General features: G+C 40.4%; 1 protein-coding gene across 7 annotated transcripts in view; it reads left to right on the plus strand.

The window, feature by feature from the left end:
- The window catches only part of rapgef2 (Rap guanine nucleotide exchange factor (GEF) 2), a 107,204-nt gene that overhangs the window by 78,750 nt on the left and 6,490 nt on the right, over nucleotides 1–21,964 (plus strand). For 3 of the 7 annotated variants that reach the window (XM_039621114.1, XM_039621104.1, XM_039621122.1), the window contains 18 exons: nucleotides 3,321–3,452; nucleotides 8,503–8,680; nucleotides 10,908–11,044; nucleotides 11,856–12,014; nucleotides 12,534–12,686; nucleotides 12,976–13,140; nucleotides 13,469–13,576; nucleotides 13,658–13,861; nucleotides 15,384–15,492; nucleotides 15,754–16,030; nucleotides 16,661–16,818; nucleotides 17,086–17,100; nucleotides 17,479–17,719; nucleotides 17,931–18,314; nucleotides 18,466–18,677; nucleotides 19,569–19,692; nucleotides 20,146–20,169; nucleotides 21,349–21,575. In XM_039621114.1, coding sequence (XP_039477048.1) covers nucleotides 3,321–3,452; nucleotides 8,503–8,680; nucleotides 10,908–11,044; nucleotides 11,856–12,014; nucleotides 12,534–12,686; nucleotides 12,976–13,140; nucleotides 13,469–13,576; nucleotides 13,658–13,861; nucleotides 15,384–15,492; nucleotides 15,754–16,030; nucleotides 16,661–16,818; nucleotides 17,086–17,100; nucleotides 17,479–17,719; nucleotides 17,931–18,314; nucleotides 18,466–18,677; nucleotides 19,569–19,692; nucleotides 20,146–20,169; nucleotides 21,349–21,575 — 3,007 coding nt within the window. The remainder of the gene's footprint in view (nucleotides 1–3,320; nucleotides 3,453–8,502; nucleotides 8,681–10,907; nucleotides 11,045–11,855; nucleotides 12,015–12,533; nucleotides 12,687–12,975; nucleotides 13,141–13,468; nucleotides 13,577–13,657; nucleotides 13,862–15,383; nucleotides 15,493–15,753; nucleotides 16,031–16,660; nucleotides 16,819–17,085; nucleotides 17,101–17,478; nucleotides 17,720–17,930; nucleotides 18,315–18,465; nucleotides 18,678–19,568; nucleotides 19,693–20,145; nucleotides 20,170–21,348; nucleotides 21,576–21,964) is intronic. The other 4 variants (XM_031758968.2, XM_039621101.1, XM_031759004.2 and 1 more) reach the window with 2 other exon arrangements.

The raw sequence follows: 21,964 nt of genomic DNA on the forward strand, positions 1-21,964 counted from the left end.
ACTGAATGTTAAAAATATTTCTGACTTAATTGTTTACTTGTTATGTTCTTTGTATGTGGTGTTTTAGATGCAGATTTTTTTATTATCTTTTAATATTCTCTATTTGTAAAGGTGTTTTGATTTTTCTGTGTTTCTGTTACTATAACAAAGCCCAGAATGGAAAAAGGCACACCCAGAATGCATCAGAGCCCTTCCAACTAGTTTCTCGTTTGTCTGTGGTGCTCAGCCCTAAGTCTGTTCATTTTTCCTCCAGACTGTCTTTAAAAAGGCAGACATTTTTAATATTCCCGTTAATCATAATGGAGCATGTAAGAGCAATGATGTACCTCACTGGTGTGTATTTGAGGCCAAGCTTTTCTCGCTTCCAGCTTCGCTGTAATCCCAGAGTACAAATTTCCTTTGGGATAAAAGTGACGTTGATGGCAGGCCTCAAGGCCACATCACTCTAGCGAAAAATGTCTAAGCTTAAAGATAAATTGCTAGAGCTCCAACATAACCTTATGTCTGAAATTTTATTGCAACACTGACATATTATGCCATAAAAGTCATCAAAAGGAAATGTGATGAGGCTTTATCACTGCAAATAAAAACAGACAAAAGCGATTCATCAGATAATATTTGTTCAGTAATATTGTGGAAGTCAGCTGGAGGCACTCAGGGTGAAGTCAACCAGACGAGGGGGTGAAAAAAAAGCAGCCCGAGGCGGGATAGAGAGCGACTAGGCCCTCCGGTCAACCATTTTGGTTGGTGCAGCCAGCCAGATAATTAATCGTGATGGCAATCTTTGACACAGTGTAATCACATCACACCTCAGTGCCACAGGAGCAGCACTGTCTGGCTCTTGGTCTCTTGTCGCTGACACATAAAGGCGCTTTGTGAATTGATATGTCTCAGATTCAAATTTTTCGTTCACAAAGGTCTCCAAATAACTTCAAAATCAGTTCAGTGCACCAACACATTCAAGCCCTTCAGTTTTATTGTGACTCTGCCTCATGAATGTTAAGAAGTCTTTTAGTCAAAACTAGTTTCTTCTATCTATCACACAACGATCATTCTGGCAGCAAAACACTTCCCTTCCATTCTCCAAAACTCTTTAATTAAGCCGTAATGCAGATGAGCACTTCAGGAGCTGTGACGATGGACGTTTTCATTGAGTATATTCAAGAGCAGATGATGGCTCAGACCTATTTACTTGCAAATGAAGATCCCAAGATGCATTTCTATCCAATCTATTCCATTTGTCATCCAAGTGGGACTTCAAGGCTGATTTCCAAAATAATCTGAGGCAGAGGTGTTATTTGCATCCCAAAGTGGTGGATGATGTTGATACCCAGACTTCTGAATTTCAGAGATGAGTTAACCTTTCATAGCTTAGAAATGAAGAGATGAAAGCCTTGCTGGTCCTTGCAGTGTGTCCAGTGTCACCTCTACATCAGGATCTATTAAAGCAAAGTTGTGTTTTTTCTTTGACATTTCAAAGTCTCGCCCTATTTCATCACCATTTATCAAAGCTGAGTTAAAAACATTTTTTACTGTCAAGTGAGGAAACATTTGGGGGAAAAAAATCACTGAACATAAATTACATTTAAAATCTTGTTTACTATCAAAATTCAAAACTCCAAACCCAATCTGAAGATGTTTAGATTTGGCTCTGATTTCCTGACTGGAGCAGACTAGCTAAATCGGCCCACTTTGACTTTTTTTGGTTTAAAAATCTAATATTAATGCTCTGCCACAGCAAGAAGTGGAGTTGAAACGTGGCCCAAAGCTAACAGTCTCCCTGCAGAGTATCCAATGTATATTGGTAAATAAAACATTTAGCCATCAAATATTCAAGTCTATAGACACCATGAACCAGTTTATGCTGTTTGATTAAATCCATAATTCACCACTCTGAAATTCTAGTCAGATTTGAGTGCGATTCAAACACGTTTCATTTATTTCATTTGACATCTACAGATGTGGAATTAAACAAATGTTAGCTATGTTCTAAGGGCTTCAGGTGGTCTATAATCAATGAGTATATCATACCTTTTAACAACTGATCCATCAGGTTGGATTTTAAATGCACAGGACAGAAGTTGAACACTAATTATGTCAGTGTAATTATTATTTTCTGAGCTAATACCTGAATTATTTTATCGACAGAATTACGGAAACTTGCAGAAAAACTTTCAATAAATGGATCAAGACTTTAAAGTCCCAGGACATTAAATTGATAAGTTTAGGCCTTAAATCATTACCAATTATGGAAATTTGTGCTGCTGTGTTTGCTGTTGACTGTCTCCACTCTAACGCCACACATACAGAAACCATACAGCATCTGCGGACTTCAAATAAACCTCTGAGTTGTAGTAGTTCTAACTGCTTCTTATTTTTAATTCATCTTCCTCCTAAAACTTGAGCAGTGGGAGGATTTCTGATGTATTTTACATTTTGGGGTCATTTCCATAGAGAAGCGGGTTGGCTCATTTACAATGTGGCTAATTACAGCTGGGCTTTCTAGCACTTTATACCGTATGAATTACTCAGAGGGGTTTCCCCCATTACTGCCTGGTATCCATTTAGTTTACTCAAGTTCGTAGTACCTTAATGAGGGTGTTTTCTTCATGTATGCAAGGCTTGTTTGTTTTTTGCTGGTCTCAGGAAAGGAGCTCCTTTGCTGTATTTAAAACAATGATTATCTTATTGTTTAATCCCGAGTTTCAACTCCCTTTCAATTTTGTAACCTATTTTCTTACATGTGTTTGTCTAATAGGTGTAGTATTCTCCTAAAGTAAACCAAAGGATTTCGAAAACAAGACAAACTTTAAAACTAAATATTTTTGACACACTCTGTAAATGTTGGGTTACTTAATTAAAATCTTTTTTGCGCTGCCTTTCCTTTACACAAAATGTATTATTAAAGCAAAGCTGAGCTCTTGTTTAAGCTCTGATTAATATTTTTCTTGTGAAATAACTGCTGTGCTATGAAGAAGATGATAAACCTTTTCAATCATTGATGGGAACAAATTGAATGTTTTTCAGACTGCCTTCCAATTAAAATTAAAGTAGATACATTATTGTTTTACAGCAAAGAGACTGTCTTTGCTTATTATCAAATGAATTTGGGAAACATAATTAGGAAGAAAGAAGAAAGAAAGAAGAAAAGAAATGAAGAAATAGAATAAAAGCTAAACAGCCTATTTTTAGACACACATGCTGCTAAGTCTGTATCCAATGTTTGGCAATCAGCACGAGTGTTGGTGTGAATGACCAATAGCGGTTGCTGGGCTGGCTGATACTGACCATCTGTGTGTATGTTGTGTGTGTATGTGCAGCTCCCCGCAGACTTCAGCAGACTTCACCTGGCCGACGGCTTACACCCACAGGTGACCCACGTCTCCTCAAGCCACTCAGGATGTAGTATCACCAGCGACTCCGGAAGCAGCAGCCTGTCAGACATTTACCAGGTAAGTCCTCCCATCACTGGTGCTGGATCCCCAGCTTGGAGTCCCTTGGATAGCTAAGTAGGTGCATGGTAGTTTAACTAGTGAATGCAGCCATAGCTAAGCAAGAGGAAATCATAAAGATGCTAAAACTTTTCTCAGTCTAGCTAGGGCCTTTTTTGGAATTACTGGCAAAAGTTAGATAAGAAGAGCACTACCGCTCATGAGCATGCCATAAATATGAAGCTACAGCCAGTTAGCTTACCTGACTGCAGCCACATAGACTTAATAAATAAGATGGATGACATTTCCATGTCTCAAAAGTGGACAATTTTAATATTTGCCTTCTTTCCAACGATCAGCTGGGGGTGGTGACTGTTGCAAACAGGAATCTGATTATATAGAAGTCTATGAAAGTCTACTTTTCACTTGATTTATGGCTTAGGTTAGCATTTTGTTAATCAGATAAAAGTCTCAGTCTCCAGTTTCAAATCATATTTAATACAGTATCATGTTCATTTTGTGGATTACTTTACATCTAAAGTAAACCATGAATCAAGCTGGGGATACTTGCGATTGGCAAACCACTACCATATAAACGTGTCGTTTCATTGTGTCTGGTTTCTCAGTCACTGATGTGAACATAAACAAATAGCAATGACCAAAATTTTCACTTTGAGACTCCATCACAGTGGCAAGGTCCATCTTTTATATTCAGTCTGTGTGGCAATAATAAACAAAATGTATAATGCATCAACTATTAAGCATTAAAAGTGTAGCTGTTCCCATCTGATCGGGACTGAGTTTTTCCTCTCCTTTGTAGTGTTTGTATTAACCTGACTAGTTTTCTGTTCACCTCATTAGACGAGGGAGACTTATCGGTTGTTTTCCTGCAGTTTAAATTAACAATTATTCATTGAGCTGGTTTGCTTCGACATAACCTCGTGATGAATTGTAAATAATGAGAAAAGACATTGATTTGCATGATTTGGGATATATATATATATCTATATCTATAGATATATATATCTATATATATCTATATATATCTATATATATCTATATATATATATATATAGATATAGATATATATAGAGATATAGAGATAGAGATATAGAGAGAGATATATAGAGATATAGAGAGAGATAGATAGAGAGATAGATAGATATATCTATAGATATATCTATATCTCTATATCTAGATATATCTATATCTCTATATCTATATAGATATCTCTATATCTATATCTCTATATCTATATAGATATGCTTCAGTGATCTAACATGTAACATAGCATTTAAAATCTGTGATATAGAACAAACTTTGACCTCATCTGAGACAAGTCTGAAAAAATGTTGGAAAAAACATGCTTTTTGTGAAATGATGACTATACCTCTGGGAATATGCATTAGTCTCATTAAGGAGGACTAATTTTCTTTGGAAGAATTTAAAGCATTTTCTGCCAGACATGTTATAAGACACTAATGGGAGACTTTTGCTACGCAGCGGGGGATGAGCAGACAGGCTGGTGGTTGCAAGCAGGTGGTCCAACCTACATCCTGACTCCAGCTCTGCCTTTCATCACCTCAAAGCAGAAGTACAGGACTCCCACAAAGCTGTGATATACAGTCTCATGTAATGAGGGCACTTGATGAGCATTTTTGTGCTAAAATACTAGCACCTGTAGGCCTCACATAATTTGTTTTGTGGTGTTGAGATATGTATAACTTGATGAAGGATGGGCTGAGGGAGCCCATCCTTCATCAAGGCCAATGCTTAATTTAGCAGTTTATAAATAACGTTATCAAGATCTGCACCAAAATTGATTGGTTTGCTTGCAATCCAACCCCCATCCACCCACCCTCACCAAGCCTTTTCAATTCTGCTTGGTAGTTATGAAAACATAATCAAAGTTAAACATTTGAACCCTTAAAACCCAATTCAAGTATGTGCACTCAACTGATTGTGGACGTGCCCCAAACTCTGCAACTAATCCGCTTAGCATAGCACACCCACCCCATTGGCTCCTAATTCTGTCACCTGCTGTGTGTCTGTAAATGTGTGTTATGTTTGTAAGCAGGATTGTGGCTGTGCTGTTTGGTATAGTCAGACCTTCGACTGACTGGGGTTGGTATGCATCAGGGCACTTATTCAGTATGCTGAATACAAACCGTCTAATTGCATATGAGGGGTGTGTTATTGTGGAGCTCTGTGTGTGTATGTGTATATGTTTTGACCATGCTGTGGCTGGCTGGGGCAGGTTGAACAGGCTCTACTGTCCCCAGTCTGTGATCCTGGTCTTAGCACCATCTGCTAGCAGCTCTGTGGCGGCCTCTTGATTTTTTTTTTTTTTTTTTTTTTTTTCCTCTCTGTCTCTTTCTCCTCTCACTGAATCACAGACACTGTTTTGTTTGTTTTATTCAGCCTCTATAATGTTTGGTTCAACCTTTACTCTGCTGTTTGTAACTTTGGCTCAGAATACTGTATTTAAATTCCTTAACTTCGATACTTATATGCTTCATACGTGCTTCCTCTGTTTTAACTGTTTCAACAATCAAAATGCTTCAGATACCCAAGAGTCAAAGTTTGGCTCTATTCTGTATTTCACTGTGTTATATTTGGACTGTTAGTTGGACACATCAGGCTATTTGAACCTGTCTCCTTTGGCTTAAGAAACTTGTATTTTCTGGCACTTTACAGGCACAAGGTTTAATCAATCGGTCAATCAAGAGGATAATCTTGAGATTACTCAGTTCTGAATTTCTGGGATGTCTGTCAATCAGGCTTGAACAGACACATTCCGTGGATGCTCCATCGGATTGTGATTTGGGAAGCTGTGGTTTGGAAGCTCTTTTGAAGCTTTTGGATTTTTATTTTTTTGTGTGCTTCTGTTGAAGTTCTTGAACACTTTATGCTCTCCATCTTCTCCTAATCATTTCCTGGCTTAAGTGGAAATTGTTATATAAAGTGGTTGATGGGCTTTTTTTTTTTGCTATCCAGGCTACAAGATTCTCCTCATTTTTATCACAAACTTTTAGAAAATTAACACGATGCACACATGGCTTGGAATAGCCTTTAATGTGGACAGAAAACATTGAAATTCTAACCATGAGTGCACAGCATGATTCCTAAGACTGTTGGTTTATGCAACATTGCTTTTTTATTATTAGGTTAAGTTACACCCTGCATGTTTCAGAATAATAAAACATTTTTAAATGTGCAGTACATCAGAAGCGAGCAATGTTTGCAGTGCTCACTGGGGCTGTTGTTGAATAAATGGATCAGAGGATACTTCATAATTTACACTTGAGATCATGTTAAGTTGATGTTGGTGAAATATGGTTGCGTTAAACATTATTTTTACTGTATATATATTTTTGCTGAGCATACTGGAGTCTAGATTCTGCATGGAGCACTGAATAGTCGAACCACCAGGCTATTCCACTGCTATCGCCACGTAATTCCCACGTCACTGCCAACATGGCGCACTGTTTGTATCTGAATAAATCATGAAATTGGTCCTTCAGAAGGACTTTGAAAGCATTGATCCAAGAATAGCCCTAATGAAATATTAACAACACCTGACTTGCCCACTGATTCTTAATGCTTTCTGCACATCTATGGATTTCTGATACATGCATGGCATGAAAAAAGGGCCGTGCAAGAGCACAAAGGCAGCCGGGCCCTCTGTATTTAAATGCGATATGTAAGCATACACCCATGTTTGACAGCTGGCTATGAACTGATTGTTGTATATAACCTTGAGTTTCTAATGCTGTATTATGTGGGTTAAGTGTTGTGAACCTGTCTAGTGTTTTTAAAGTAGACTGGTCACATGATCCTCTGTAGTTTTATGCAAGAAGTTCCATTGTCAGTTATGAGCTTACATTCATTTTATTTAGGTTTTTTTCCCTCTGTCCTGTGTTCTGCTCCATACCTAATCTGTGACTCTTCACTTTCATCATGTTTGCAGGCTCCACCCACCAGGGTGTGGACCAGTGATGCCCAAACGGCCATTCAGACACTGAATCATTAAAGAGCCCTTTGCACATGGCGTTTGAGGAGAAATGACATAGGGTTTCTGAGAGAGACCAAGCACAGGGAGACTGAGCATTAAAAAATTAGAAGCAGACTGACAGTCTGGGAGATGAAGATGCGTCTATCTCTGGGATTTTGCGGACAGTTTGCAAAGGCAACCTATTCTTCTCTTTCTGTTAAGAGGTTTGAGATTGAGAACCGTATTTGGGTAAGAGGGTTCACTGTTGGGAGGTAGAAGAGCCGATGTTTTGTTGCCTTTTTTTGTGACTGCTTTGACTTGCTCTTTGAGAGGTTTTCATGTTGTGTGAGTATGAAGCAGGCAATCTGGCCCCTCTGTCATTTATAGAAATACTTTCTTTGATGATAGCAGAAGAACTCCGCTGGTATCGCTCAGGCACAAGTAATTGCATTACGCTTGCTTCTCATCTTAGTTCATTTTCACGGCTTCGCACATATTTCATCTTGTGCTTTCAAAGAACAGGATCTGGCTGCGAGGCAGGCTGTGGCGTTTGCTGTGGGGGAGAAAAGAGGGGAGGAAAGTTGAGAGTTAATTAGCTTGTTACTATGCATAGCAGACTGTTTTGTATGCAGTGTTGACGCCTGTCTTTCTCCTACTGTACTGATTACCTCTTATCAGTTTCAAGAAATGGGTCAAATATGCACAATGGAATTTGTTTTTTTGTGTCACAGCTGAGTTTGTTTTTTTGTTTTTTTCCCCCCTTACTGTAAAATGACTTGCAATGTGCGTGTTTTGTGCTGCTTAAACTGAAAAAATATTTCACTGGCTGTTTACAATATGTTTACTCCGCCCCAGTTTGGACAGCTGATACGGGTGGGGATTTATTTTTCAAGCATTTATCTGATAATTCAAAGCTTTGCTTGTAACGAGCATGGAGGTTGGTCATTCAGTGTCTCGCTAGTAGACTCTCGAACTCGTTTGGCCTTGTGATGGCGGGATTGCTGATGTTGCATGGAGCCGCAGAGTCCCTGCTTGTGTTTATCATTGACTCATGGCTTACCTGTTGTTTCTTTCTAGGCCACAGAAAACGAACCAGGTGACATGGACCTGAGTGGCCTGCCAGAGACCGCTGTGGACTCTGAGGAGGACGACGATGAAGAGGACATCGAGCGAGCGTCCGACCCCCTCATGAGCCGGGACATTGTGCGGGATTGTCTGGAGAAGGACCCCATGGACCGGACCGACGATGACATAGGTGAGCACCCAACTACAGATTGAATTTCTTTGATCAGAATAGTCATGAAAATCAATAGCACTAGTGCAAATATTCAACCACGCAGTGTTTATTGTGAACAAATATCCTGCCTATTCTTGTGCATGCCTGAGAGTTCTATATTTGAAGACATCTTTAGAGCATAGTGTGAAAAATACCAATTTAAACAGAAGCACATTGTCCCAATTTTAGATTAATTTATGCTTTATAAAAAGCCACTCCCTGCTTTCTTATTTAAATCGTCGCCATAAATTTACATTTATCTCAAGTCTGTGCCTCTCTCGTACGATCGAGGCTTTCGAGTAATTCTCAAAGCTTCATCAGCCTTGCAGTATCATAACTCTTAAGGCTACGATTCTACTCAAATGAAAATGATAGGCATCGTTTAAAAAAAAAAAAAAAAGTGTGCACACTCAGCTTAGCTGCAGATGTGGACTTGGGGAGGATGATACATTGGTGGATGGCGAGAGAGTAAGAACAAGTGCCAACCCCTCCCCCACTTCACTTATCTCCCTGCTGTACCCCCTCCCCTTGCCAGCAGGCTTTTCTAGGTCACGCTGGCACATCCTCTCGCCTCACCTCTCCCTGCGCATTAAACTTTCAGTGCTTCCGCAGCTTCTCACACGACGCTGTTGCCATGCCAAGCCCAGGTCAACCAGTACACCACACTGCTGCTGGTTGGTAGATGGAGTATAGAGGGGTGTTTTCTTTCTGTGAGCATCAGTGTAGGTGTGCTGCAGAAAGTCCTGCACCTTGTATTAAACCTAGCATGGGCATCTAGCACTTGCATCCAATCACATATTCAATAATGAGAAACTATACATTGCACCAAATTCAGAATTCATTGTTTTCCAATCGTCATCATGAAATTTAGAGTTTTTTGGTCTACAGTAGTGACAAAAAATTTCAAAGGTCTGTATAGAGTCCAGGAAAAAAAGGCGGGGGTGTAATTAGCAGCCAGGTGCTGCTAATCAGAGGCACTTGATTGACTGATCATCACCAAGTGTGAGCACCTCTGGAAAAGCAGAAATTTGGGTTGTTTGGTGGTCTGGAGGATTCAGGTGTGTGTTAACACAATTTTCCAGGGAATGAACATCTCTGCAAATTTGCCCGAAGGTCAGAATGTGCTAAGTGAAACTGAAAAATTCTCAGACTATACAGGCCTCAGTTAACATAAGAAAAGTAAAGTTTGTGATTGTAAAAATACAAAAAGACTTAACAAGTATGGTTTGTTTGTTGCGAGGGGAAAACCTCTCGTTGCAACAAAAGCATGGCAGCACATCCAAGTTAGGTTAAAAGAAGCCAACAAACCTCGATGAACTAAAGAAATGTTGTAAAGACGAGTGGGCCAAAATTCCTCCACAATGTCTTAAGAGACTGGTAGTCATACAGAATAGGATGACTTCAAGTTACTGCTGCTGAAAGCAGTCCTACAAGCTACTGACTCATGAGGTGTGCTTAGTTTTTCACAGGCCTGCATGGAGTCATGGGAAAATGTATTGTTTTTGTTTTTCTCCCACATGATTCTATATTACATCCTCTTTCATCTGTTGTTTCATAATACCAGTCATGCTAGCCATCATATGACATTTGGAACCTGTTTTTGTTTATGCGTATAGATGTGTAGGGGGGGGGGTTCTGCCGGGTTAAATAGTTATGTGGTTCTTAGAATATAAGTTAATTAAAATCTTACAAATGTAAAGGTTGAAAACATTGAATATTAGAAGACATGTGGACAAATTTAATTGATTACTTTATGCTAACAATAAAATATTCACATAAAGACCTGTTAAAAGCACATTGTGAAGGATGTACATCTCTGTTCATGGCTGGATGGAGATGTGTGGGGACATTCGCCTGTAAGCCTGATCCTCCCTGACAGCACACCCACTATGATTTCACTTCTGGTTCATTGTCTCCAATACCTCCCTTAAGTCGCACAGAGGTCGTTGAGTGAATTGTCAGCAGTTTTCCTGGCTTGCCTTAAAGTTTTTATCAATAGAATTGATATTTGGCTTTGTCTTGTCCACATAATGATTTCTCCGTTGGCTTGATATAATTGTGGTGATGATCCATTTTGATGCTGGATTGAGGGCAGTGCAGAGCTGCCAGGTGCACGCTACGCTGCCCGCCCTCTTTCTCTCCTCCAAGTGTCTCTTTGATGCCTTTCCTAAACTCCTCTGCTGTCTCTCCTTTGTTCCTCTCGCAGAGCAATTACTAGAGTTCATGCATCAACTGCCAGCATTTGCCAACATGACCATGTCAGTGAGGAGGGAACTCTGCGCTGTCATGGTTTTCGCTGTGGTCGAACGCGCCGGCACCATCGTTCTCAATGATGGAGAAGAGGTGTGTGTTGGTGCATACTCATGCACACGGAAATCCTGTCTTGTGACTGTTAAATTTAATTCATATATGTGTGCGCGCGTGCGTGTGTGTGGGAACTGAACCTTAGTCTCACCTCTTCACACCAATGAATCTTTCTTCGTCCATTTGATATTTTTTTCTGCTCTATTAAACCTGAATGGTGGGCATTGCTTATCGGCGGGTCTTTCTAGGACCCTTTAGGCGCCCAAAGCAGGCCCCAGTTATTTCATCTCTCTGTTCAGGACGCTGTTTCAGTGACAGTTTGCTTTTTTCGCTGTAATACATCCATACAATAGGATGACTTTAAGGCCTAGCCACATTAGTAAATGTCCAGTCATAAATAATTTAAGGTTCATTGAGTGCATTGTTGCTGTCAGGGTTAAAGAAACCACAATGGCAGCTTTTCAGGAAATCCTGAAAATACCCTTATTTTTATTGTTATTAAATCTTCAAACAAATGTGCCCCTACTAACAATACTTTGAAACTCCTTTTTTCTCATTTAAGTCTTGTTTTTTTTCTGGGCAGCACCAACAGCCTCTTGCTTTTTCTGTATTCCTCTGATGAAAATAAGAAACCATCTGTTAGTGCAACAGTCCCCTTGTAGTTGCTACATATGGTTCTTTTTGATAAATAACTTTGACTCATTAAAGGACACCAGCTGTTGGGAATGTTACTATACTGACGTTAATCTGATGTGTGAAGATGTTAGTGTATTAGTTTTCTGTTTTCTTTATTTCTTTTTTCTTTCTTTATTTTTGGTCTGACCTCTGTGATTGTGTTTTATGGCTCCAGCTGGACTCATGGTCGGTGATCCTGAACGGTTCGGTGGAGGTGACGTACCCTGACAGTCGGACAGAAATCCTGTGCATGGGAAATAGTTTTGGGGTGTCACCAACCATGGAGAAAGAATACATGAAAGGTGTCATGAAGACCAAAGTAGACGACTGCCAGGTAAGAGCCTCACCTTAAATACTCCTGCTCTAGGTGTTCGTCCAATCTATTGCCTGGGTTTACAGGTCAGTTTCTTCTGCATTATTTCCATGTGAAAAACATGGGTACAAACCCTGCCATGTTCAGTTTTTAAATCCCACTGTGACCCACTTGTGCTGAAAGTGTTTGCACTCATGACACCAAAAGTTGCTGCGGGCCATAGCATTCCTTTAAACGTGTGGAGCAGCTATTATGAAAGAAAATAGGCCAGCTGATGAAAAGAGTAAGATCATAAGATTTTCTTCCAACTCTGAGCTAAAGTCGGTGGCTGGGGTGTAAAAAATTGTTCCCATTAATTAGTGAGTATCTTATTTTTATGTATTCATTTGGTTGCTATGCCATCAGATCTTATAGGTTATATTACTTTAACACTTTATCTTCCAGTTATTGCGTTTGAATACTATTAAGCATATATAATTCATGTAAATTTACAAGTTTCTTTCAGTCACCCACTAATTTGAGTTTCTCTGTTGTGTCCAGTTTGTGTGTATAGCCCAGCAGGACTACTGCTGCATCCTCAACCAGGTGGAGAAGAACATGCAGAAGGTTGAGGAGGAAGGAGAAATTGTTATGGTTAAGGAACACCGTGAACTAGACCGCACCGGCACCAGGAAAGGACACATTGTCATCAAGGTAACTGTTAAAAATCAATTAATCTATGCTTCTTTAAACCCCATAATCTCAAAAAAGAAGTCCATTAGAAGATGGCCTTATTTCACACTTGATTTATGACCTCAGTAAACACAGTGAGCCGTATGTACTTGATGCTAGTTTTAAGGCTTTAAAGCAGGAGTGCCATCTAGTATATGGTTCCATATAGAGTAAAGCAGGCTAGCATTTCAAGTGTGTCTCCGTCACTGACAAGTTGCAGTCATCTTAAGGATCTGCCACTCACTTGTAATGTCTTTCTGTTAAACATCAGGGCACACCGGAGCGTCTCACCATGCACCTCGTAGAGGAGCACTCAGTGGTGGACCCTACATACATCGAGGACTTCCTGTTGACCTACAGGACCTTCCTCTCAAGCCCCATGGTCGTGGGCAAGAAGCTCCTGGAGTGGTTCCACGACCCAAGTCTCAGGGACAAGGTATGATCAGCAGGACTCTGGTATATCTGTTCAGATACACTTAAGGCAGCCAGACTTTGTACATTTACTCACAGACATTGTGTAAATTTATCTTGTTTCACAGAATTCTGAAAGACTTGAATGTCCTTTAGACATTTTGGATTCACATACATAAAATCCTCAGACATACTTGACCTTTGAACTTGTATTTAATTAGCTGTCAGTAGGTTTAGAGAATAAACAGTTCTACACTCATTCCTCATGAAACCTTTGGACATGACTGAATGTGGGTATAAAGCAAAATGTTCCATTTCTAATCAAGTGCATGTCGATCATGTGATCTCTCCAGGTTACACGGGTAGTCTTGCTGTGGGTAAACAATCACTTCAATGACTTTGAAGGTGACCCTGCCATGACTCGCTTTCTGGAAGAGTTTGAAAACAATCTGGAAAAAGAAGTAAGTGTAAAATATAAAGAGATGTGGAAAAAATGTTTAACTCAGGTTTCTAATTCATTTTCCTCATTGTGCTTCTTTAAGAAAATGTGTGGGCACCTAAGACTGTTAAACATAGCATGTGCTGCTAAAGCCAAGCCACGGCTGGTGACACTAACCAAGCCGTCCAGGGACTCTCCACTGGCATTCAGCCTTCTCGGAGGTCAGGAGAAAGGTTTCCGCATCTTCATCGATGCTGTGGAGCCTGGAAGCAAAGCAGCAGAAGCTGGCCTTAAGCGTGGAGATCAAGTGAGTTGGTTCTTCCACCATTATTACTGTAAAGAGATTTCAGTCATTTTATTTACTTTTTTCCCGTTCCCTCTTCTAACGTCCTTTTTGACACCAACATCATGCACTTTAAATTTTGAGCAGAACATTTCCTGGTAGTGCCGTTTTTATTCAAAGCTTATTTAGCTGCAGAACACTTTTTCTCTGTAGGCTACAGCTGTGCAGACTAGCACTTTAAATTTCCTGTTGAAGTAAATTTTTGTTGTGAAATTGGTTTTACATTTTGCTCTAACTAGCATTAAAAGGCCTCTTTTGAAAAGTCTCAAATTGAACTTGCCAGTAGCTGTGGGCACCCTGTGTTGGCTTTTTTTCCTCACAACTTGACTGCTCAACTATTTTCACACTCTGCAGTCCTTAGGGCTTTAAGCAAAGTCCCTTAATCCTTGAAACCATCTTGAGAGCGTCTGGATGTGAGTTAAGCCCTCTTGACTCCAAACATCCCCTGCAGCTGTTTCCTCAAAAGGAAGCAGAGAAACTGACATCCATAAGGAAACATTCTCTTTCTCTCATATTCTTCATACTTTCTTTTTTTAACAGCTGTAGTTAATGTCATCATTCACCCAGTACCTGCTCTTTCAGAGCTTTAGTATTAATCTCATTGGTTTTTATCATCTTCTCAGTAGTGAACTCGCTAATCGCTCCTGATCCTAACAGAGTAGTTTGACTTTGAAAAAGTAAGCATTTACTGGCCTCACAAGAGCAGATGATGGCCTGTATGTACATTACGGTTAAAGGTGACTTCCTCTACTGCCAAAGAGGAAGTGGCAGCTCAGTTAGATGATCGCATTTAAATGCAAATATCCGGCACCTGTACAATGGTCAGGTTATGAAGACAAAGACGGGGCTATTTGGAAATGAAAAGGGTCGTATTAATGTCAAAACCTTATGTTGATGATGTTTATATCCTGTAGAACATGCACGAGCTCGGGAGTTTAGGGCCTCTTTTTTATCTAAAAGTTGCAGTTAAACTGCATAGTTCAGAGATTAATATCTGCAGTAATATAACACGACCAGCAGATTGGCCTGATGTGGTGATAACAGATGAGTTTTAGCACTTCCTGTGGTGAAGTCCTGTCAGAATTTAAAGGGCACTCTGTGGTCAAATGATGTTCTTGTGCCAGATATGATCATCAAACAGACCAGGAGGTTGGATTTTTAATCCACGTCCATAATTATGCATAAGGTGCTAATTTAGACATGATTCTTTTTCTAACAGGGAGCTGGCAGTGTGTTCAATTCATTATTTTTGCTCTTCTTGTTCTTAACAAAAGAATGCAAAAATGTCAAGGTCCCAGTTTTGGAGAGTCATACGAGATGCCCACGACATAATTTTTGTGTTTCTTTATGGGTTAGAAAAACAGGAAGCTTTTGACATCATCAACTCTATTGTTTTTCCTCAGTCTGTTCTCGATAAGATGTATAACCCTTTAGTACAGCAAGTTGCTTAAAATTGTGCTGATGGCTTTCTCGGTCTCTCCTGCAGATCTTGGAGGTCAATGGACAGAATTTTGAGAATGTCCAGCTCAGCAAAGCCAATGAGATTCTGAAGAACAACACCCACTTGTCCATAACTGTGAAGACAAACCTTTTAGGTAAGGCATATTATAGGTTATGATAACTTGTCAACATCCACCAAATGACTGGTGATCCTATTACGATTAGAACGAGAGTTATAGTTTTGTCAACAACAATCACTTTTTTTGTTGACTTGTCCAAATGTTACAGCTTCTTACTGAACAAAAAGCATGTGGATAAACTAATAAAAAGGTTAAAATCTGAGAGTAAATGTAGGAATACTACAGTGTCTTTAATTACTCTTTTTTTTTTTTCTTTTACATTACACACCTGTCTAGTGTTTAAAGAGCTGCTAACAAGGCCAGAACACGACCATGATTTGGATTGTGAGGAGGAACATGATCGAAAGAATGGGGCACCCCACCTTCCAAAGATTGGGGACATTAAGAAGGCCAGTCGCTACTCGATCCCCGACCTGGCGGTGGATGTGGAGCAGGTGATGAGTCTGGAAAAGGTCAGCAAGAAGGCAAAGACCAACACAGTGGGAGGACGCAACAAGCTGAAGAAGATCTTTGATAAGACTCTCACCAGCATCCTGCCCCCTAAACCATACAAGTAAGAAGACCTGATTACTTTTAACTGTCACGGCTTAATTACCAATAAAAGCAGCTTTGCATGTCTAGATTTTAGTGAGAAATAAATATTTAAGACTCTACTGAATAAAAATGCTGCACAGACTCCGAACTCTGTGATTTTAATATCAATAGGAAATCAAAGCCTCCTGATTGGAGCTGATTAGATGCAGAAACTTAGGTTCTGAATTTTCCTGACACTTTGACATGTTGCTCTGAACGATTATGCAAAGTGCACCTGCATGTTTATCAGTCTGCCAGTCAAATGCAAAGCTGAATCAGAATTGCTTTGAACTGCCGCAGATAAACTGGGAGTAAACACTGCAGGGGAAATAAAAGGTATTTGTTTATATAAATTTAGTTCCTAATGAGAGCAGATGTCCATTTCCCAAAGGGCACCATTGAAAACGTCTTTTAGTTGAGCCATATATAACCTTTGCTTTCAGTGCTGTGAAACTCCAGGATAATTAACATGAAATGCATCATATGGACTGCACAGCCAAATGTGTTTTCATCCTCCTTCTCTTCCAAACACAAATATCGCCCTCTGCCTGTTGGTGACAGAACTGCTATCTATAACAGACTCCCCTCTGCTGCCCTCTCGTTTCCATAGCGACGTTTGCGTGGGCCAATCACAGGATGACAGCATAGTGGGAATGAAGCAGTCCAAACAGATCCCACCAGCTCTGCCAGTCAGCGGAAACCTCTCGTCGTCAAACCCAGACCTCCTGCAGTCACACCACCGCATCCTCGACTTCAACAACCAGCCTGGTGTGTATTTAACCACTACATGGAGCTCGGGAAGTTTGTGGCATCAACACATTTAGAATTTTCAAAAATACTCTGCCATTATGTCATTTGTGGGGAACAAACAAAGAACCGCTCACTCAAATAGCCTCAGATGACTAAACATAATAAAATAGCTACCTAAACAGTTGTTCCTCCACTGCTCATGCATAGCACAAAATAAACAAGAAAAATACAGTAAGATGGTCTTTATATTAACTTCTGTCCATTATGTTGTTTATATCCTTTCAGTCCCATTGATAATGAGTAAGTATAGTCTCTCCTTGTGATTCTGCTTCTCCTGGAAAAATCATATCTTTGGCAGTGCTTTCAACCTTTATGTCAGACTTACAGACATTAATCTGTTAGAGTGCAGTCGCTTAATCTGGAGTCATAGTAGCTAATTCAGTAAAACAGCAGTGCAATTTTGTATTTCCTCTGGGCTCGTATGTTTTCATGGAGATTTATCTGATCTGCAAGATGCTGGTGTGGCTTTTGCGGGCGTGGGATTGGTGATAAGCTCTTGATAAAGCTTGACAGTCAATCAATTAATCAATCACTGTTTCTTAATTGGATTCAAGCTGTTCAGATTTCAGGAAAATAATGGTAAGATGTACCACAATTACCATTGTTCGTTCTTCCCAGATATGTCAGACCAGGTGCTGCGAGTCTTCAAGGCGGACCAGCAGTCTCGGTATATTATGATCGGGAAGGACACAACCGCTAAAGAAGTGGTGGCCCAGGCTATCAGGGAGTTCGCCCTGACTGCTGCACCGGAGGCTTATTCACTGTGCGAGGTGTCTGTCACACCCGAGGGCGTCATCAAGCAGAGACGGTTACCGGATCAGCTTTCTAAGCTAGCCGACAGGATTCAGCTGAGCGGCAGGTAATGACTTCTTTATCTTGATGTGCAAACTGCAACATCAAAAAGTACATAAAGAGTAGGAATAAAGACGGGTTTGAAAAGGCCAATTCCACCGTTCCTTTCTTGGTCTCCTTTACATGGATGGTGATGTGCAGTATAGTTGTTGTTGCCATTTTAGTAGGACAAAACATCATGTTTAACCAATATTTTGCAATCCATCTTCCTCCATCAGATACTACCTAAAGAGCAACATGGAGACGGAGACGTTATGTTCCGATGAGGATGCCCAGGACCTCCTTCGAGAAGGACAGATTTCTTTGTTACAGCTCAGCACCGTGGAGGTGGCCACGCAGCTCTCCATGCGGGCCTTTGAACTTTTCTGCGCCATCGAGCCCACCGAATACATCGATGACCTTTTCAAGCTGCGCTCAAAGACTGGCTCTGTCAGTCTCAAGCGCTTCGAGGAGGCAATTAACCACGAGACCTTCTGGGTGGCCACTGAGGTTACGCGGGAACCGAACCAGCTCAAACGCATGAAGATCATCAAGCACTTCATCAAGATAGCCCTGCACTGTCGCGAGTGCAAGAACTTTAGCTCCATGTTCGCAATCATCAGGTGAGACAATGAATGTGCAATAAACTGATTTCTTTTACATTTTCGTCATATTTTAAGTCAAATTAATATATAGATGTTCTTTCTGTGTTGTGATGTCTGTACAAATAGTTGTACTGATAATATATATTTACTGCCACGGCTTTCCCTATAGTGGTCTGAACCTGGCTCCAGTCTCCAGACTAAGAGGCACATGGGAGAAGTTGCCAAGCAAATATGAGAAACTGTTCGGGGACCTGCAGGACCTCTTCGACCCTTCAAGGAATATGGCCAAGTACAGGAATGTCCTCAGCAATCAAAACCTCCAGCCACCAATCATCCCCCTGTTCCCTGTCATCAAGAAGGACCTCACCTTTCTACATGAAGGTAAAACAAAATGAAACAACCGACTTTATAAAATAATTATGGCTTCCCTCAACTTTTGTCGGCAGTATTTTTGCAAAGTTCTTGTGTGGCAGATTTACTCTAATATTTTTACATTATATTATATCTGAGTAGCTCAGATCTTTCACTCGATAAACATTACTATATTAGACACTACACAACACACACAGCTGCAGATTCTGCACAGTTTTTCTGAAAGAAGTCAGTGTTGCCAGATACTGCTGATGGTTTCCAGCTCAAAATCTATTCAAAAACTGCCAATATGCACACAGAACCACAGAGTTTAATCACCGCTGCACTGCATCAGATTCAAGAGCAGTGCACACTAGCGCTCAATCATACACAAAACGAAAAACTATTCTTACTATCAGTTTGCAGGCAAACACTTTTGCATTATCACCCATAGCTTAAAAGCAACCTAAATAACAATCCATTTTGCAAAGTCGAACACCCAGGCATGCACACACATACAACCCATTTATATACTATATATATTTCTAATCTTAAAAATTGTGTATTGTTATTGAAATACAGGACAATTTGTTGTTTTTTTTAATGAAAGCTTTTCTCAATGTGAAAGCCAACTTTAAGTAGGTAACTGCTTCTTGGTTTCAGTGTGGTCCTATCATCTGCTATACATGGAATTATGCATAACTTTAAGTTTACCTCTCTGGCCAACTTCTTTATGTACAGACCACCAGTAATCTCAAAACAAATTGCGTTGATTTGCTGTATATATGCAGTAACCACAAACAGAATCTAAATGTGTCAAGACAAGGGGTAAAAATGCTTCACGGTGAGCCATATTCATCTCCGTAGTCCTGTCACTTGTTGTAGTTTTTAAACTCTGTAATTGATCTTTGAATTTTTCAGGCAATGACTCTAAAGTGGACGGCCTGGTGAACTTTGAAAAGCTGCGGATGATTGCCAAAGAAATTCGCCATGTTGGTCGCATGGCGTCTGTCAACATGGACCCAGCCCTTATGTTCCGAACAAGGTAATATATTTAGGAAACAAAGTCAGATCTTTAGATTTTTAAGGACCCTTCACTCTCCCTGTAGGACCAGCCGGCACTACGCTGACTAACCAGCTCTGTGGGGTTAGCCGGTTCACGTAGATTGAGTCCAATTCCTGCCTCACGCTTTTCCTTTAAGCAGCTGTTCTCTTTGGCAACTGCTTCGTCTAGCAACTGTTTCCTTGTACACATTGTTTGGCATAAGATGTGCTCAGTGCTTCTGTGAAAGTCTCTTTGTCTAATGATGTCTCCTCTTAGTTGAGTGTTACCATTTGATTTCCTTTCTGCTGACTTTCATGTGGGTCTGTTGGTGAAATTGCTTCTCTTTGGTGATCTTGGTGGTCTTTCCTGTCCTAAGCTTTGTCTCCTCTCTCTCTTTCAACTCATCCACCCTTTGCCCTCCATGCTTCTCTGCTCGTGGCACACACCCTCTAGGAAGAAGAAATGGAGAAGTTTAGGGTAAGTTTGGTGACCCTACAACCTTTGCCCTCTCTGCACCATGCACCCTTTTTTTCCTGCCAATTTGCGTGCTTCCCCTCTGAAACCTTGCTTTCATTAACCGTTTTGAGTTAAATCCTTCTAACCCTGCTTGACACTAACCTATGGATATTCAGTGGAACAAAGGTCACATATGCCAACATGAGGTTATAATGAATTATTTGAGAATCAGTAAATAATGGGAATAATTGGAATACTTTGCTGTTTACGACATGAAATAAACACATGGGTGGAAAATATTTGACAAATAAAAGGATTATATGCAGCTTCCAAGTAGCAAATGTGACCTTTTTTCTGATATGTTGTTTCCCAACAAAATGCATGCAGCTTCTGTTTCAAAGTTTTGCCTGTCTTTGATGGTCGATCTGCTTATCAAAGCTCCAAACAGCCAGAGATTCTGGAAGTGAAATACTCTTCAACATGCTTTACATTCTTGTGGTCAAATGGGACGCCATTGTGCACAGCCAACATTTAATGGGAAACATGCAGATTTACATTTCATTCGCTCAAAAACAAAAGAAAGCAATTTGACATCTGCAGCTCATGATTAGCACCTTAATCTCGTAAATACAACGTCCATGCCTTGTAGCTGCGAGATTGTTGTCTCGTAATAATATCTCTGAAATGTGGTTTGTTGTTGTTGTAAGGTACTACTTGAAAATGTTTTATTGAAACGTGATAAATTTAATTCCACCGACGAGAACAAATGTGGCTTCTCATTGACTAACACCACAGGCGACTGCCAGGGTGCTGTTTGGCTGAGACCATGTGCAAAAAAAACAACATGCTTTTACTACTACTACTACTACTACCAGCTCTGACTCAAACCACAGAAATGTAAACTATGACTGCACTACACTAGCCCCTCTTTCTACTGCCCTGTTGTTTGACTGCAGCCGTCATCGTTCAACCCCTCCCTCTGCCGTCTGGAATGTCTGGAATGTTTTGGAGTTGGGAGAAATGACTCAAGCTGCTCTCTGCATGTTCGAGTTTTAAATACCATGCTCCCTATGTAGCCTCCTAGTGTCAAATATACAGTTTTACTTCAAAATTGAGTCATTTACAGTCTGAAGCCACACCTTTTTTTTTGTCTTCTTCTGTTTGTGCGTCTCTGTTCCTCTGTGTGTTCATGTGCACAAGCAGGTCGCTAAGTCAGGGTAGCGCCAATGCCGCCGTGCTTGACGTCACACAGACAGGTGGGCACAAGAAGCGGGTGCGACGCAGCTCCTTCCTAAATGCCAAAAAGCTTTACGAGGATGCCCAGATGGCTAGGAAGGTCAAACAGTACCTGTCCAACCTCAGCCTGGAAACGAATGAGGAGAGTCTTCAGACGCTCTCCCTACAGTGTGAACCCTCCATTAGCACATGTGAGTTTGTTGCAGTTTTTCTTCTTTCTTTCAGTTTTTCTTCTTTCTTTCAGTTTTTGGGGTTTGGGGAATTCAATAGGGAAAAATATGAAGTTAGAAGCTTGAGCGCAATTCTCCTGTCACGTACTTATACCCTCACACATAGTTCACTGCTCAGAGGCAGATCCTCAAGGACTAGCTGGCATGAAATAAAAATCTGAGTTACTTAGCCAGTTTCCTCATTGTTGATGCCAAACCTCCTTTGTTGTCATTGCACTGGGGAGTACTGGTCAGAGAGACTCTGTGAGGCGTGCAGCTCAGTTTTGATCGATGCAAAAGTCTTTAGAGCAAATTTCTTCCTTCTAAGCCTTTTTAACACATTTAACTATTAAATGTAACTTGAAGTATAT

Source organism: Oreochromis aureus, linkage group 2, assembly GCF_013358895.1.
Source record: "Oreochromis aureus strain Israel breed Guangdong linkage group 2, ZZ_aureus, whole genome shotgun sequence".
Taxonomy (NCBI): Eukaryota; Metazoa; Chordata; class Actinopteri; order Cichliformes; family Cichlidae; genus Oreochromis; species Oreochromis aureus.